This window comes from Motacilla alba, chromosome 2, assembly GCF_015832195.1.
Source record: "Motacilla alba alba isolate MOTALB_02 chromosome 2, Motacilla_alba_V1.0_pri, whole genome shotgun sequence".
NCBI lineage: Eukaryota > Metazoa > Chordata > Aves > Passeriformes > Motacillidae > Motacilla > Motacilla alba.
The window spans coordinates 26737074-26756800 of NC_052017.1; the positions used below are offsets into that span (position 1 = coordinate 26737074).

Genomic DNA, 19727 nt, shown 5'->3' on the forward strand with positions numbered 1-19727 from the left:
CCAGGTGACCTCAGCCCCTCCTCATACAGCTTCCCCTCAAGGCCCTTCACCATCTTCATTTACTTCCTTTGGACACTCTAATAGCTTAATGTCTTTCTTACAAATTGTGGCACCCAAAACTGCCCCCAGCACTCAAGGTGAGTGTAGAGCAGAGTGGGACAATTCCCTCCCTGGCTTGGCTGGCAATGCTGTGCCTGATGCACCAGTTCTCTCCCGCCTGGCTCCCTGGGGTACTTTGTGCTGGACAGCATCTAGTGCTCAAGCTATTGCCTTCTGTCATTTGACTCCAGCTGACTTTCAACCTATTCAGCCTGCCTTGTTTTCTGGTAGAGGAAAATGCTGTACCAGACTGATAGAAAACCCTTATACTGGACACCTTTTGGTGTGTTGCAACCATTGCTCTTCCCTCTTTCACAGAGCATGTCGTTCATCATTTCAAATATGAGAAACCCCTCTCCCCTTATTAAATCTTTGCTGAGTGCTCTCAGTTACTTTCATGTATGTGACAATGGATCCCTTGATCTTTCCCAGTACAGGGACAAGGCTGACCAACCCATGATTTCCTAGGTAGTGCTTACTATCGTTTTTTATTGCACATGTCTCACCTCTTTAAGATGGGCTCATTTTAGCATTTTTCAGTTTTCAGAGTCCTGCCTTGGCTGTAATGGTGTTTCTTAGATCTTACACAGGAGTCTGACAGAGATAACAAACATCCATTTCAGAAACACTGAATAATTCCTGTGGACTGGAATACGTCCAAATGGACTAAACCCTTACTTGCTGCTTTCCTACTGTTAGCTGTCCTTCTCTATCTCATGTCACACTGGTAGGCTTGGAGATCTGAGGCCAAGTTTTCACCATGCTTGCTGATGCATTGAGCTCAAAGACATCACATAGATAGCCCCTTCTGCTTTATTTCTCTAAGCTCTGAGTAAATTTTCTTTTAAAAATCATACCCCTTTCACTTGGCAGCCTTCCCTTTCATGACAACTTCCTGCAAGATTCAGCCTAGCAGTGCTTTTGACAAGCCAACACTTCCTTTTCCAAAATCATGATACAGCTTTTTGTGGTCTTCCTTATGGAGAAGTGGTAAATTCTTCTGTAATTTTAATCCATAGCAGTGGTAAGAGATTGTACTAACACCTCACTTTGTTTTCTAGACTCAAATGTTCCGATAAGCCATAAAGTATCACTAGTGCCATTAATATTTTCAATATAATTTGTAAATAAAACTGGATCGTAATTGATTTCTTAAGCATAGGAGCAAGTGCATCACAGGTTTTGACCTAGACTGTGATGTACAGCAGCTTGATGAAGAGGTTCCCTGTGATACTGTAGAGACTTTTGAATGTCTCACAGTGGAACTGTTACAGTTTTAAGGTTTCTGGAAGTGGGAGTTTTGAGAGGAAAAAACCCTTATAAATATCTTGAAGAATAATTTACTTTGAAAGAAGGAAAAAAATGCCCATCTCCTAGCTCTGAATCTGTGTGTTAGATTTGTACTTGGTAGAGCAGCAGAGCAAGAAACCACAGTTCCTACGTTGGCTTGTTTTGTAGCATTTGTGATAGTCATGCTTAGATTTTAACATATTGAAGTTACACAGAAGGTTCTAAATGCTTCACAGATATCAATAAACTATTGATAACTGATGGCTAACTTAAAGGCCCTGTATTTTTACTGAAAACAGTATGAACACTCTGCAGTCCAGTGACTTTGGTCTTGACTGTCCTGTGTTGAAACTGAAACAGTGAAGTGAAATTTAGATTTTTCTGACAGAATTCATCCATACCCACTGATAAAGAGGCAGCCCAATAAATTACATAATCTACTTTTCTGTAAAAATAAATAAAACAATTATAACAGTATTATATAATAATAACAACTTAAGACTTTAATTTATATACTGAAATGGGGAAAGATATCCTTCACACCATTTCTTTTATTTTAAAAGTCTCTATTCAGGTTTTTATTTCAAATATGTATTATAATCTAATTTATTTATAGGGCTCTGCTAGTTAAAATGTTTCTCAAGGTATGGTCTATAAATAATAAGCAAGTTCTGCATTTGAAGGAAGTTTTAGATTTTTATTTTCAATAAAATATTTGATCTGTAAGATTAATGGTGTGCTAGTATATTTATGCAGTACTTAAGAAGAGGTACATGGTTCTCACATTAACAAGAAACAGTTATGAGTAACAGTACTCATAATGCAAAGCTGTGTAATATATAACATGTACATATTTTTATTGAGTTTATGCTTTTGAGTTTACTGATAGATGAAGTCATAATTACTTACCCTTTTTGGAAGACGTAATTTTACTGTATCAATTACTGTCAACAGAACTGAAGCCCTGGGATCAGGCAAGCAAAGGGACTGGTGCTGAGGGTCAGTCATGTTTTCTCTGAAGTGTTTCTACAGGCAGGTCTGGTGTGCATTCAGTGTGGCCTGAATGTTGCTGGTGCTGTAGAGACCTGAAAGCTCTTAAACTCTGGAATTATGCAGATCAGACACAAAAAGTGAAACTGAGCAGAACTGTCATCTCCTGTGATACAAGAAGTTGGGAAGGCAGTGAAGCATTGGCAGCTGATCTTTAACTCCATTTTCGTTGCTCATTAAATTATCAGAGGAAAGCTCACATTTATGTCTAATCCAGCAAGTCACATGTTTTGTTAGTCAAGCATGTTTTGTGTGCCCAGACAGCATAAGAATAAAGGTGAGTGAATAGAGGGCAACTTAGCTGACCTGTCAGCTACATATTGCTGGCAACATCTAGTGCCACATCCTGACTCAGTTTCATTACCATTTAATGATGATTACATTATTTATCAATACTCCTCTCAAAGCTTTGAACTCCCTATATATGGCTTTTTCCCCCCCTAGGTTTTATGCAGTTTAAAATTAACTTAAATTGTGAGGTTCCTAATGTTAAAACTGTGTAAAATCATACTTGATTTCATATATAACATAACCATTTATTAATTATTATGCTTATTGCATACCAAGCAGTTTTTTTTTCTTTTGAATGTAACTACTCCACTGAAAATAAGTACAGTCTAATGCAGTGTAGATTACATGATATTGTGCAGTTGGGACTGAGAATTATTTTGTACTGCCATATGCCCTTGTGTCATACAAACCCTAACTCAATATTTTCAGTTCATAATAATAATAATGATGATAAACATAATGCTCTATGATCTGTTTTTTTACTTACATAATACATATGCTGGCAGTCACAAGACAGTTGAATTCATGGGTTGGCATTCAGTTGAATGTATTTTTTTTTTTTTTTTGCAGTGAGTACAGAGATTAAACTCGAAAATGGGCTCCTCATGCTCATTCAGAATAATAGCAGGAGGAAGGAAGAGTTTCGCTTTAAATGGAAAGGGATAGTCACTCCTTGCACTTTAAGCACTGAATCAGATAGAGACAGCTGCAGAGGCAAGATATGCATTGCAAAAACAGATCAATTGGAATCAGTCCCATCCAAACGAAATTACATCACTCAATAACCTTCCTTTCAAGCCATTGAAGTCTTCTGGCCCAAATTTCTCTTGTCAAGTCACTGAGTTTTGCCAATGATTAAAGTATCTTGAAATTGCTTCGATAACATCAGGGACCTTGTTGTGACAAGGTCTGTAAATGCAGTCATTTAAAAGAGAAAGCTGGGTTTCATGTAGGGTATTGAGCGTATTGACTATGTATTTTTCATGGGTTCTCAGAAGCTTGTATTCACCAAGACAGTACAGAATGAAGGAAAATGACATATCCTGTACAAAAGATGAAATAAAATATTGGTATCATGTGTGTGAAATGGTTTCAGTTTTCCTCTGAAGTAGTTTGAAAATGTGTTCTTGTTTTGAAGTGGGCATAGAAGTACTTGGAGAACAGAATTCTGTAAATCAAGACAGTCAACATGTTTATGCAGTGACCAGCACTAAATGTTGTTATTTATGTTACCATAAATACTAAGTTACTTAGACAAAGCAGGGCTCTTCTGTTCCATTGGTACCTCAGATGCTGTGATCTTTTGTCCTGCAGATAACTTTTTTACAGGCTAATCAATGTGTGTATTAGCAGATATAAATCTGTAACTGTTCAGGAAGCATTTATTAATATTTATAACTTGATCAATACTGAGAAAATTGAAGTAATTAGCAATGTCTAGAATCATTGCTCATCATTGTTTTTGGGGTCTGATTTGGGTTTTTTTTTCCCCTCTAAAGAGCTCAGTCATCTGCTTAATAGAGTTACTGGGTACAGATTAATTTCTGAGATGAGATAGCCTGAATTTTAAAATTGCATATTACTTATCATCTTTACCTCATGAAAGTTATTCACAAATACCCCAAATTCCTCCTTAGTCTTAGCAGACTTAACATGGTGGAAAGAGTACTAATTTTTCAGAGTTGCTAAGGTACACTGAAGCAGCTTCTTGCCTTCGGACCCTTAAACATAATCTGATTTTACATTGTAGTTGAAAATGTATTAACATTGTGCCCACTTAGCAGCCAGAAACATTGCCCTTACAATAGCCATTTAACCTCATAAAGGCAAGTATTAAAATGGCTGAAAGAGAACCAGGATCAAAATTGCTGACATAAGCATTATGTTTGTCTGCGATTTGCAATTTTCTGTGTCTGTTACATAAATGAAGAGTAAAAAGTCTTGAAATAACTTGTGGGACTTCTTGTCCTATAGTCTTTTGAAAAGGAAATCTTAGACACCTCCCCTTTACGTAATATTTACTTAAGTGAGGAAACAGATGACAACCGTGTGTGGTTAGGGAGGAGAGATGTTGGTGTGTTTCTTCCTCTTTGTACCAAAATTTGAAGGAAAGTGCTTTTATAATAACTTTTTGTCCTGGACTGAAGGAGCTAGGAGAGAACAAGTCTTCTAAAGGACCAAATATGCAATTGAGAACCCTTCTGTTCAAAGCATCTATTATGGCATTATCTCTGATGCTTTTTTCTTTCTTAATATTTGTTGCATCTACTGGTAAGAGAGGAAAGTTATTCAGTTTTGCTCGCCATCCTTATTTCAGATTTTTGTGCTTGCTAAATCCTTTTCCTAAGCGAGGCTGTAAATACAAGTTCTGCTATTGCAGACAACTCTGAGTACTTCAGTCAGTAGAAATTTGAATGGATATACAGGAATGGGAACAGTTCTGTGGTTGAGGAAGGGCTGGCAGGTGGTATGTAGGGACAGAAGAAGGAGAAGAAGGAGAGACTAGAGCAGGAGAAATGTCATCAGTGTGGGTGTTCTCAGGGCAGTAGTCATTTATAAATTCATATTCCTTTGTCTTTTACCAATATTTCACTTGCTAGAACAAAAAAAATTCTTAGTTTAAACAAAGCTAGTAGTGATTCCTTAATTAATAATACTTCAAACATGAGAGGGGTGGAGATAACCCTAGAATGTGTACAATAAATGATGTCAAGTTGAATTTTTAATAGAGTAGAAATGGAAAAATTGTTCAACTATTTAAAAAATAATTTCCCTCTAATATCCTTTTAAATTTCTTGATATGTTGTTACCAATAAAATGTAATACAAAGAAATATTACAAGAATAACTAGTGCAGGTTACTTACCCTTCTTACTTGATGTCTGTGTTCTCACAGCCTTACCTGAAGTGCTACAAAATATTAGGATCTTTTCTCAGTAGTTACAGGTTTCCTCTGAGATCCTTGTTTGTACTTAATTACTTTTATTTGTGAACTTATTAAAATTTAACTGATTATTTTATTGGTTCAGCTGTGAAGCTGGTTTTATATATAAAAACATGTTTACATGGATAAAATTTTTATATAAAAATAATTTCTAAATAGAAATTTATATGTAAGTACAGTTATATGTAGACATACATACATGTAAATGTGTGTGTATGCACATATTTTCGTACTCATTTACTCATTTTGAGAAACCAAAATAAAACCCCTTGCATTTAAAGTACGGATTGCTGTATTCCTGCCCAAGCCTTACTAGCCCAGATGGCACAGCCTGTCACATTCTGATGACCTGACTGAAATGGTGCAGTTGCAACTACTGACATTGCTGTGAGAGGGTAGAGGTAGCAGAGAGACCTTCAGTTTATCTTGATTTTTTCTGATGCTACCCTTTAAGTTTCTGCATTTCAGTGTGCACCGTGTCAGCCTCACCCAATGAGGCTGTCAGAACAAAACTAGTTGCACTCAATAAGGGAAGGAGATTGTGATGAGATGACTGTGAAGAGTATTTCTATCTTGCAACTAAGCTTTTCTTCAGTTTTCTTAAAAAGTTCAGAATTGCACTGTAGATTGCAGTTCAAGACACGCAATTTAAAATTTCAGTCATGTCTCAAGTAAGAGATGAAGTGAGAATTGGGAGTGGATTTTCATATGGTACTTCTTGCTGTCCCTCTAATTCTTAGACTCAAAATCCTTATACTCAAAACTAAAATTTGGTTGCAGAGAATTTTTGTTTGAACATGTGGCAACAAGATGGCTCCTGTTCGTCAGACTGTTGCATTTTATCAAAGTATGACAGAAGTTTTTTTTTTATTTACAATTCTACTTAAATACATTTCAAATTTAAAAAAAACCAAACAAAAAACAAAAAAAACACCAAATGTAGTGATGGAGAGTTTTTGCTGGTCTTTCGTTCAAAATGTATCTGCTCAGCTTAAAGACAACATAGATATTTTCCTAATTAAAATCTCACAGTGCTCTAAGATACATTGATTTGCTATATGTCAAGTACTTTAACGAGTTTAAATTTAAAAGAATCAGCACTTCAAAATTGTATTGATTTTTTAAAAAGTGATCTTGACAAGTATGTATGTCATGAGTGTCAAATGACAGGAAGTACGAGTAGAAGAAAAAGTTCGGAAGGCTTTGGAATTATTGGCTCAAAGACATTTTTTCAGAATTGACTAAAGCCTTTTATGTACTGAATTATTACAATGCATTTTGAAGGAAACCCTCCCTTACTTAGTCCTTCTTAAATCCTAAGATTTGTTTTCTTTCTAATGCTATTCTATAAAACAAGCATTTTTTAAGATTGTACAATAGTACCCAGGTTTGTGCTTGTAGTCGGTCTCATAGCTGGATTTCTGTGGGTTGCAAATCTGAGTAAAATTAAATTGTTGCTTTAATTATTAAAAAAAAAAAAAAAGAAAATTATCTTTTCTGTCTTGTGCTGGACTGCCTTTGTTCTTTGAGCTGTATTTTTAAAAAGTTATAAGAGTTATAAGGATGCTATACTAAACTCAGTTTAATGTTTTGACACTTAGAGACTCTTGAAAATTTGGTGTGGGTGTCTAAGTATTTGGATCTGAGCATACACATTGCTTAAATTTAGTGTGATGTTAAAATGTTTCATAAGACAGAGGAGAGCTGCTGTGATCTTTCAATGTTAATATTTTTTTCTTATCACTTTACTGTGTAGATACCCTTCATGAGACACAACTCTGCCACAACTCATCCTCGGAGGCAATCGTGGAAACCTTTTATAATAGGATTTTTAAATGTGGATAAAGCTCTCAATAGAATACCTAAAGTAAAGGAGAACAGCTACCTTGTCTCAACTATAAGCTTATTATGACAAAACATTGAGTTTGCTTGTCAGGCTTGGATAGAATGTAATTGATTGGTTTGTTATTTGGACTGACAAGGTAGTTAATTTGCCTGCATTTTTTTGCACTATTCAGGAACATTTTGTATGTGCATCGTTGAAAAATCCCGGATAAATGTCTTGTCAGGATTGTCCTATTAAGTAATGTCTCTTTCCCCTGTGCTTCGTTGGCAAATGATGTTATACAATGCTTGGATTCATTGAAGAGTGACAGAAGCCTGTGGGACTTAAATATTGTGTGTTCCTCTATGGTGATACTGAAAGAAATAAGCAACGGTTTGCCATCTGCCTGCCACTCTACTTATTTACAGTTTAATAAGAACATTTCTATAAAGAACACTGTGTTGTACATAGACCTTACTGTAAAAAGGATTGTTTCCTAAAAAAAAAAAATAAATGTTCAGTGATAATGAGACCTGTAAAACACTTGAGACGTACTATTCTGAAAGAATAGATTTGCCATGGAAAAATTGATTTTATGCTTATTAGTATGAACTAATTGTTTCTGACTCCAGACACTTGAGTGAACAGAACTATACCTATACTTCTTTCTGGAATTTTTTTTTTAAATAAGAAAAAAATTGAGTATGTGCAGGCATTTGTTTCATTTGCCTTACTTCTCTGGCAGTGTTCAGGACAAGCTTATCTCCTCCCAATACAAACATGAAATTGTTTTGTAAGTTGGGGAAGGAATGAAGAATTGATCACACAGCGTGACAGCTGAGATCTTCGTCTCCGTCCGTATATATCCTGGTAGATGCACACATAGTATTTTGATCTTCAAATGGTACAGATCCAGTTCTTAAATCTACAGTATCAGAGTGTTGACATCTTCATCGTTTTCATCTTGAACTTGCTCGGAAAAATTCTGCTCAAATGCAATCACACTTGTAACTTTATGACCTATAATCTTTGAATTTCTTGAGATATGGTGGGTTTTGTCATCTATCGAGGCACGTTTCCATTTGAAAGTATTTTTTAAACTTAAAAAAGAAATTAAATGCTGTAATAAGTAATAGGAGAATATCCAAATTTATGTGTACTTATCTACGAGTCATATCTTACCAGGGCATTTCATGTTTGAATATTATATTAAATAAAAGTACCCTGATGTCTAACCCGTCGTTTCATTTTAAAAAGGGGGTGGGAGAATCTCAGAGTTAAGATTTTTGTTGGAGCTATCAGAAATGCTTATCATTCTGTTTTGGCAAATACATACAAAGACACCTTAAAAATAAAGAGATTTGCACTAGCAAGTAGACGCTAATGCAGGAATTTGATCTTTAAAGATCTGTGAATCCTTTCTAGGAAGAAAAGACCCAAATTTATTGACCACTTGTGCAATATTCTGAAAGTAAGAGGTTGTGTCCACATGCTGTGTAAGCAAGAGGGGAAAAAAATGTTTGCCCGTACATCAGGCTGAGTTTATGAAAAAAAAAAAGAAAAAGTAATGTTTACTGTGATTTATGATCATTTATTAAACAAAAACAGTCTAGGTATTGTGGATAGGAGAGAATGATAAGTGTGGCTTATCTTGGCTTTAGTAGGACTTTCAAAATAATTCTGTGTGTGACAGTCCTTTAAATAAGTTAAAGATTCTGTTATTTAAGCTCCGATAAAATACGTAGCTGATTAGGAGTGTAAACAAACTTCTATGGACTCACTGTCAAATGATACTCAGCTCACTGAGTATCATTTGACTGGGTTCCAGTCAAGCTCTCCTGGATTCGTATTACAATATTTTTGTTAATTTTTGCTTTAGCGTATTAGGTATGAAAGAAAGTGTTTGGTTACATTTGCAGGTGATGACAGTAAGATGTGAGGAAGTACAGTGTTAGAATTTAAAAGAAAATTTTAAGAAAGTATTCAGTAAAGCGTGCAGAAAGGAAAAGGCAGATCACTGTTCATTGGGTGATTATGATATCAGGAGTTACTTCAGGAAAAAAAATCATGGGGGATTCTGGATCACAGATCACAGAACATTGATCGAACTGATCAAACCTGATACAGACAAAGAGGGGTGTTGCATTTAACATATTGAGGTACTCCTGAATATTCAGAAGACCAGTATCTCACCCTTTGAAGAATCTCAGCTAGCATATCCTATCCACTTTGGTAAATAGAGAAGTAAGTAGAAGTAAGAAGAACACAGGAGACATGAATAAAGATAGCTTAAAATAGTAATAGTTCTTTAATTTAGTGAAGGTGAGAAATCTGTTAAAAAAGCCTAACTTAATATAAAAACTATAAAGAAGGAAGTTGCTACGAAGAAGGAAAAAAATGTTCTTCAAAGTTTATCAGACCAAAAATAAGCTACATTGTATCAAGATGATTTAGCCAAATAGAAAGGTTTTTTCTAATAACAAGAACACTTGTACTAGAGATGCTGTTAGGGAACTTCTGTAATCTCTGCTATTGGAGGATTTTAAGGACAGACTAATGCGTGTTAAATACTGCTTCAAGTATTGTTATTTTCCTGGGCATGCTTGAACCTAAGTTGTATTCCTGCTGTATTTTTCCCCAGTACAGCTTCCTTGTAGAATTTTGTTCTGTCTGTCTGTCTGTCTGTCTCTCTCTCTCTTTCCTCCATATCATCAACTTGAAATCCAGATGCTAACACTTGATGTTTCATCTTTTGAAAGATGTTTGATGGCAATATTCAAAACTATAATGGACTTTTCTAGTAGTTCATAAACAGTAGAGTTTGTAGTCTGAACACCTGAGAGTGGCAGTATAGATGCAATCATGTATTACTAGTATATAACTAATGCAGCATTTAGTAATAGCTTCTTAAATTTTACATTTTTCAGTTTGTCAAAGGACTTTTTCAGTGTCTGTTTGGTGTAGCATTACTTTAATGCATTGTCTGTTTATTGTTTTTGAGTCATTGTCTTCACAGAAATTCTCAGTTTAAACATTAAAATGCTGTAAATAGAAGTTCCATAAAGTAGCTGTATATTAACAAAAGCAAACACATCTGAAGGAGCGTTCATAACATTCTATTCCACTGTATATGTGGGCCATTAATGAATTTTGCAAACTAATTTCACAGAGCTATGTGTTGTGTGGTTTTGCAGTACTGAGAGAGAGAAAAGTTAATTTCTTGCTGAAAGAAAGCTGTTCACATACAGATATAGTAAATAAAGTTTATTTTCAGCATTCTTAGAATTCATTTTGTACATGGAAACTTTCGTTTCATATACCAAATTATTTGTAGACCATTGAGAAAAAATCTTGGTTACATAAGAATGTATTACATTCATCATTACATTACATTGCATTACATTCATCAATACAATGACAGCCCTTTCAGATTCTTCCTTACTCATGAATAATCAGTCTTAGGTTTTTGGATATAAGGGGAAGTTTGATTTAGTATTAAAATAATATTTTTAATCAGTTACATCAGTTAGGTGGCAATTTTGGGTTTAGCATAATAAATTTAGCTACACAGATATCTGCTCAAATCAATGTTTGCTTTCTTTTGCTGTTTTGTGGTATAACTGATAGATGCTTTTTTTTTTTTTTTTTATTAATGCCCTTGAGATTGGACATAAATTTAAGTAAACAGGAGAGCAGACGATTTCCCATATCCAAAAGCACTTAGATACCTTATCATGAAACTACTCCTAGCTGAAGATCCGTAAGCTCATCATGCTCTGTCCGGCTGTGTGTCCATCTTGCCATACATGGTCTTCATCAGCAGTAGGTAGATATAAAAAACAAGATGCAGTAATCATCCCTCATCTGCTGTCATCTCTCACCTTTCAGCAATAGCCATGGCCTCTCTCTTCCAGGCATAACAGAAGAGTGATAGTCTACTCTGTCATCTCCCATTATAAAATATGTAAATAAGAGATCTCCTTTCGTGTACTTGCATTGTACCTGGCATAATAAAAAATTAGAAAGTGACTTTATTACTTAGTGTAACACCATAGCATTATCCTTCCCACAAAAGAGTATTTCATTTACCTAAATCAAAATTATGAAAATTGTGAAAATATTAGAATCCAGAAAGATGTAGGTTGCTGAAGTCTCTGAAGGACATGTGTTGCAGCCACCCACTCAGTGCATGCCTGACTGCAAAGTTAGATCTAACTTTGAAATTGGGTGAAGCTCCTTACAGTTTAATGTAGGTGAACTTTTAGCATCTGTGAAGATAGAGAGCCTTTCAGGATAACAAGTATCTGTGTACCTGTATGAAGTTATATACTTGGGCTAGATCCTGGTCTTCTAATCAACCATTTATGCATATACAGTCACGTAAGAACTTTAGTGCAGAAATGTGTCACACTCCTGGTGGTAAAGTCACCTAAAGCTTGACTGGCCTATGTGAAAAAACGTCTTAAAACTGTTCTGTAGAACAGAAACTGCAAGATGACCCCTGATTTTTAGTTGTTAGGCCATTTATAGGCAAGTGAAAAAGTGTAGCAATCACTTGTTGGAATAGTAGAACCAACTTTTTCTGTTTTATACCTAATAGAGTATTACTATTTTGTCAATTTTTTGTCTAAAAGGAGTAGGTAAGAATCTAGGTCTTATATTTCAGAGTCTAAATATAGTACTGTATCACTTCTGGTTTGTGTCTGAATGTAACGTATCACGGCAAAATGAAAGTAATTTGTTTTGGAATTGATTGGGCAGAATTGAAGAGTTTTGATGTAGAATGGTAAGATACAAAGTCATACCTTTGCTTATTTTCACTTTGTTTCAAGAAGTGTCAGAAGCAAAAGATGAGTTTTATCCTTATATTCTATAATGAAAACATGCTACAGTTTTGTGCTCCTCCCTCAGTAACTAGAATAAATGTACTTTTTGGACAGCATTAATAACAGTGCACTAAATAGAGGACTATACATTTATTTCACTATTAGATCTTGAATTTTACTGTTTAAATAAGGGCACAGGAAGGTGACTTCGTTGATGTGACATGTAAGAGTTGCTGCTGCAACCCACCCCACAGTGTTCATTCCTGTCATCCAGAATTTATCACTCCTGTGGTCTGGTTGCAGTAAGGTGTCACAGGAGCACTCCTCAGCTGCTCCAGGCTGAAGTAATTCATTTTGTTTCTAGAGTTTGAATTCATTTGAGCTACATTGATTTACTCTGGGTTTTTGGGAATGCTTATGCGCTCCTTTCTATTGTATATTGTACAGCTGCTAATAAGAAACCAAGTGTTGACAGTGACTTACACGATCATGGCTGGTTTTAAGTTGCTCATCTGACATCGAGAGTGTGCTGCAATTTAAAATGAACCCCAAATCATGTCTATGTCTGTTTGCAGTTCTGGAGTGACTCAGCACTTGGACACTGAGGGATTAAAGGGGAGAGAGATCAGTGTCTGAGAAGAAACCTCTGTTCCTCAGATGTCTCTTCCTAAGGTGCTGAGAGCCTTTAGTCAGAAATGGGGAACAAAACAAACCAGCAAAGGATGGTGCTTATCAGTAGTTAAATCTACGCAGGTGCTGGAGTAGCCATTATGTGATATGCCTTCAGCAAGTGGGTTGCTGTACACACACACATCCCACTGCAGTTCCCTTTGAGTTTAAAATTCTGGATTAGCTTCTTTATAATTTTTTTCTGACTGACTCTGTTTGTCAGAGTAAGGCTTATATGACAAATTCTCTACTTTTAATGGTGAGATATGTATCAATGTTTTATATCTTTTTTTTTCCATTAAAGTAAATCTTTCCAAGCTGTTGTGACAAATCAGGAGCAGTATATATATCTTGCAATTTTGTATTTTGTTCACCGTGGTACCTTTTGGCACGACACTGCAGGCGGTGTGCAATGATGCGTACATAAGTGAGATTTTTCTGTAGTCTCTGAAGCATATTTGGAAAGTTGTATTTAAAGATTAGCTTATTAATGTTGTGTTTCAGGGACATGTTGGTAATTACTTTTACAGCTATAGATGGGTGATGCTGTCTCGTGAATGCAAAATAGGTTTCTCCGCTCTGGCTGAATCAGCTCTTTGTGGTTTTCGATGGTATTAACCAGTGACTTACAAATGTGCCAGTGACGGGTGGGTTTTGCATTCACTACTCCTCTGTAAAAGCACAGGTCTTTTTCCCCGGTGCTTGCAGGAAGACTTCTGCTGGCCAACTGATAAGACTCCCTCCTGTGCAGGTAGATGCAATGTAATGAAATTGGATGTGTGTGCTGAGCTTTGTAAATAAAATGAGATTGACCCCAGCCATTATCTCATTTATCTCATTTACATTGTAAAATCAGTATCTGCACTATTGATTAGAGCATAATTAGTTAATTATGAACACGATAGGGCTTGAGCACAGCCAGCTGTACTGCTAAAAAAACGAATAAAAACAATCCAAGGGCAAGAGCAGATGGAGATCACTCTATTAAAGAACAAAGCAAAAATATTTCAGGTATGGAAATGCCTAATCAAGCTTTCTTGCCATGAAGATACGGCTGACCATTTTATACTTCTATAAGTAAAAAATGTTTGTTTGGGGTTTTTTTTAACTTTTTTTTTATCATAACTACTTCAGAATTCACCTTTCTGCTTCACACTCCATTTTCTCCGTATTTAGTGGGCATGTATCTATCCTCATTAATTGCTGGAATGAGGAACACAGTGATTTTTAATTTTGATGTATAAAGTAATTTCAGGCTTGTTATAACAGTGATAGTAAGCAATTACCTGTCAGCTAGAGGTAATTTAGGAGGTTAAGTTAGCTTGTCTTTGTGTGGAGCTCTTTTTATTTCCACAAAGTTTTCAGTACAGCAGCTAACCAGGCCACTGAAGATGGCCCACCACTTAATGGCTTTTGTAAATCATGTGCTTCACCACAAAAATAGTTATCCACAAATAGCAGCAAGATAAAATATTTGCTAGTTTAAGTTTGAGCATGTGACCTTGAATGCACAAGGGTAAAAATTTCAACAACCTTTAATATGGAGGAAGCAGCTTCTTTCCCTTTCCCTCCTGTCCATCCCAAGAGTTTTGTTTGTCCTGTTAAGCTGAGTTCAGGATGGGAGGATGATACTTGTAAGCGATGGTGCCACGTGACTCCTTTGCTCTGTAAGTGCCCGGAATGTGATGGGTCTGTGAATGCATTTACTGACAGGCTGTGAGACTGGCAACATGACTTCTTTTGTGACCCAACAATTTCATTCTCTATAGCTAAGTCAAAAATACACTGTATTTTGTGTCGCTTCTCATTTTTTGAATGTGACAGTGGGATTTCTGTCACTTTTATGTTGCTAGACAAAAGAACACATCTAATAGTATACACTCGAGGGATTAATCTTGTTTTATTAGTGCCATTTTAACTTAGGTGCAATGTTTGCTTTTGGAATTGAGAATTAAGAATGCCAATTTTTTTCTCTGTGGTGTGTGTAAGCTTCACATTTTGTCTCCAGTCAGTCTCAGCAGATGATTGCCAGACAGCTAGAGCATCATCTTTAACCAAGGTACAATGGTATTCATCCATTTTCCCAGCATCATGCTCTGCGAAGTTCAGAATCGATGAACTTCTGTTTTCCAGTACAGAATTCATATTCCAGTAAAAAGCAGTAGGAAGCAAGTATTTAAAAATCTTTGGTATACTTACTCTTTTGTCACCATGCAGCTTTTTATGTTTTGATATCTGAAAATAATCATTTGCATTTCCTCAGCTGTGCAGATGAGGATAGAAGTTATTAGCATCTGAAAAATTTCATATGGATAGTTTTAACTCATTCGAAGAAAATGCAAGTTTTCGTCTACCAAAATAAACACTCTGAAGTGACAAAAATTGATGACAATAAATATTAAAAACATTGTGCTAGAATGGTGCCTCGAGATTCGTATTTAATTTCACAATGTCGTGGTTATTTCAACCCCGCTTTGCGAACTCCCTCAGCGTATTCAGAGGAAACATGGCTGAAAGTGCAGTCAGGAAGTACCACATTCTAGGTAAAAAATGTAAAAATTAAGAGATGCCAAAGAGTAATTTTAAAGAGGAAATGTTTTCTTTTGAATGTAGAAACATATAAGGCAATTACTTCATAAAAATAAAAAAAAAAGAAAAATCTAAATTGACACTTTAAATCATATGTAGATTTTAGGATTAAACTCTGAAAATACTCTAAGTCAGTCAGAATAGTATATTTTTTTATTTTCAGTTACTTAAGAGGATTCTTAAGTTTACATGAAGGGAGTTCTGATGAGCACTGCTCAAGTGCAAGCCCTTACATGCATAAGATTCCAGATATAGAAATAGGTTAGTAAAAATATACTCCTTTACAGATGAGAACATTGAGGCTCAGGGAAGGCTTAATCTTTGCTGAAGGTCACATACACTGTTGGGATTTAGGAGTCTGACCTATCCCATCTCCCATTCTCAACCTTTTTATTATTTTAATATGCCTTTCACAGGAAGTAAAACTACATGTATTCCTGATTTTAAGTAATATATTTCAACATTAAAACTCCTCTGTCTTTAAAAACTGAGGGTGGTTTTCTGTTTTAAGTGTTTGCTTTGTCCTGGAGTTAGATTGAATCACTGCTAAGCAATCCTAAGGATATATACATTGGAATATGGTATATCTCATTTTCAAAAAAGTATCAAAACCATGTCAGTCCAGTATTGAATCCTGTGGATAGTCAGAGTATTGTTTTCAATTTCTATTTAGCAGGAAACAGTACATGCCATACCTTTACCAGTGCTCATGTGTTACCTGTGACTCCTAGCAAGCCCAGCCTTGGCAGCAGTGACAGAAGTATTCACTGAAGTTAAACAATCATAATTGAAAACAGTTACTTGTTTTTATTGGCAGACTAATCCTTGGAGCAGTCACATGAACATTTTGTTCTATTAATGCAGCAGTATGTGCAGTTAGTTGAATCCTCTCCCTGCGACGCACTGTCTGCTCTGTTGATAAACACAATGTCCCTCTGTCTTTGATCTGATGATGCCTCTGCCATGCTATTACTGCAATTTTTGGACATTTTTGTGTTTGCACATACCATAGAGGAAAAAGTGAGTGACCAGGAAAGCAGAGAAATAGAGTGTGGGGGGGGGGGGGTTCTTTCAAAATTTTGATTTTTAAACATTACTCTTTCCTATTTTTCAATCATTTATGTTGGCTTTAATTCAGAGTTTAAGACTTTTTTTTTAGGAAGAGGCTGCTGCAAAGTAAATTTGAAAAAAGCTTTCCTTTTCATACAGAAGAATACAGGGGGATAAGCAAATAAAGAGAAATTCAGTAGGGTATATAAAAACCTCTATAATTTACTTTGAAAAACTCTCTTCTCATTTTGAGCCTTTTGTTATTCTGATTTAAAAGTCCCTTCCTGAAACACCTGTTCTACTGTGGCTTTTTTTCTATTTGTGGTATTAAAAGTAGGTTAACAATAGCTATGCTATATGTTTTGAGCTTTTTGTGTGGACTATGCATAGTGCAAAACACTAATGAAAGGTTTATTAAAGAGGAACACAGATTTGTTGTGTGTACACAAAGCACTTTTGTAAGTGAAAGATCACAGTGAAATGCTTTTAAATTAATGCCATTTCCAGAAAATTCAGTGTGAATGAGAAAATATTTTGTACATTTGTTTATCAACCACATAGTCTTGGTGTAAAAAATGTAATTCATAGCTGTAAATTATACTTGAGTTATTTACTATGTGGGTAAATTTTTCACAAATCTTTTCTTGAAAAACTATATGTGCAAAACAGTGTCATAAAACTATGAAAAACAAATATTGTCACTGTCTAAAAAAGTTAAGGTTTCTGTGAAAAAAAGGGCAGTGAATGACACTGAATTATCTAAAAATATAAGCAATTTTTAAAATTAGTTTGCAAGTCTTTGAAATGTTGTCATTTATATAAGATGATGACAAAGGTGATACATGAGTGTCTGCATCAGGATATTCCAGATTAAGCAGAACCTACTTGAAGTGGCTGTTTAAAATTACCCCTGATAGAAAATAGATTTTCTTTATTATGATAATGGATCAGGAAATCTTCTGCTGAGAATTGCAGGGAAGCTCAATCTAAAATAGTACAGAAGTACCATTTAATATAAATACGTATTTTGTTTTTCTCTTGCAGGTGTGATGAATGCAGGCTTTGCTACCATTTTGGCTGTCTAGATCCTCCCTTGAAAAAGTCTCCTAAACAGACTGGCTATGGTTGGATTTGTCAGGAATGTGACTCTACATCCTCCAAAGTAAGTTAATGCACCCTAAAAATAGTTGAAGTATTCTGGTTTTCAGAGTTTTACTTAGTGTCTGAAGTTATTTATGAAATGCTGTGCATAGGTTTGTTCTGGTAGAAGGTCATCAAATAAAGATTTCTGATTCTCTTCAAAGTAAGTATTAAAAAACCCACAGTATATGCAGAATGGAAATCTTCTTAATCAGTAAAGAAAATTTTACTGTGCTAATTAAATGCTGGTTTTGATGTGCTCTCTGTGAGAAAGGTGTGAGTACAGATACTGTATCAGCATTGGTAATATTGACAAGAAAAAGTATTTCAGGAGTACTACAGAATACAAACCTCTAAGGACAGAGAAAATGCATGTGTTCTCTAAACAAAGGAAGGTGATTTGAATTCATAAACCTTTTTCTTTCACTGAAAATTCATATGAGGGTTATCAATACCTTATATTGATTGGCATGCCTTGTTCAAATATAACATTGTAAAACTAGATTTTTGACATGGATTAGCTATTTAATAATAGTAAAAGTAATAGTATTCTTTTATAGTATTGACTTTTCAAAAAATAAAGGTTTTGATTCTTTGTTTGTCTGCACAGAAGCTCCTTTAGCACTGGCATTCTTTTCTGTCATCACCATAATCTCTGAAGAGACACTTTCCCATTTATTTTATAACCGTATTTATACATCTCATAAGCATACAAATGCATCTGATGCCTCAGTGTGAAAACAAGAGTATTCTAAAAGTCTTCAAGATTTTTTATGTTACTGCCACTTTCTTTGTATTTCACAGAATCTTTTACCTAGTAAGTGCCTCAGTATTTGGATACACAGGGACACAGCTGTGATGAGACGTTCTCATATGTTACTTGTCAGCACACTTGGATACTTAAACTCTGTCATGCATTCACTTTTAAGATTGGCACATACAGAACGTTTAGGGAGTAGTATCATTTTTGGCTTGCTAGTGTCTCTTTCCAATTGCGAAAATATGTTATTCAGTCTCCCCCTAGGGGATTAATCAAATTGTTCTTTTGTAAGGAGATAGGGAGACAGACACAGGAAATTAGCTGTCCACTACAGTTTGGACATCAAGCAATCTTTCTTGAATACCACTTACATGCAAGAGACATTCCAAGAGTGAATTAAAACTGTTATTGAATTTCTGTCACCTGCTTTAACTAAAACAGGGTCCTGATAACATGAATTAAAATCTTGTGTCTCTTGTATTCTTCACTCGCAAGTAAACAGAAAAATCCAAGGGTTTGTAATTTCTAGTTGTGTTTTTCTGGATATTAGTACACCGTGTATCAGGTACAATTGTTTTAGCTACTTTATGAGTAAATTAATTATGATGGACTTCAATTCTTGCAGGGTGTGTGTTAATTTTAAGATGTGTTGAAAAATGGAATGTTTTAAAGAGTAAACAAAATTTTTCAGTAGAATGATTACACATTTTGTGTTAATCAGTGATTATTACGAATTTTAAAAATGTTCTTGTATTTGATTTTCATTCATAAAGATTTTTAATGAGTAAGTCTAAATAAAGTCTCTTGCACTTTCAAGTACAGGCAATTGGAATTGCATTTGAGTGAATATGTAATGAATATGAAAGATACTGAAAAAAATTGTCTTATGGGGACTCCTTGTGGTTTTGTTTAGTCACTTTCATGTAGCTTTTCTAGAAAGCTACGCAGGGAAATTACTCTGATAAAGCTGTATTGCCCCATATGTTCCCCAAAGCCCTTTTTGGTAGCTTTTTTCTGTTTTATACTATGCAGTGTAATAAATTCAAAAAATATGGTATTAAGTTAAACTCCTTTCAGCCATAATATGAACCTGTTTTTTAAAGGATTAGGACTTTGTCTTGTACTTCATAATTTTCAAATTCTTTGTTCTACATGGCTTTAGGATTGTGAATTTTAGGATTGTGAATCTGTGATT

The 19727-nt window shown here is 35.1% G+C and overlaps 1 protein-coding gene across 4 annotated transcripts in view; it reads left to right on the forward strand.

The window, feature by feature from the left end:
* PHF14 (PHD finger protein 14) overlaps nucleotides 1-19727 on the forward strand; it is a 158525-nt gene that overhangs the window by 86625 nt on the left and 52173 nt on the right. For 3 of the 4 annotated variants that reach the window (XM_038130150.1, XM_038130149.1, XM_038130151.1), the window contains exon 17: nucleotides 17677-17794. In XM_038130150.1, the coding sequence (XP_037986078.1) occupies nucleotides 17677-17794 (118 nt within the window). Of the gene's footprint in view, nucleotides 1-7429; nucleotides 9463-17676; nucleotides 17795-19727 lie in introns of those variants that run through there. The other variant, XM_038130152.1, reaches the window with a different exon arrangement.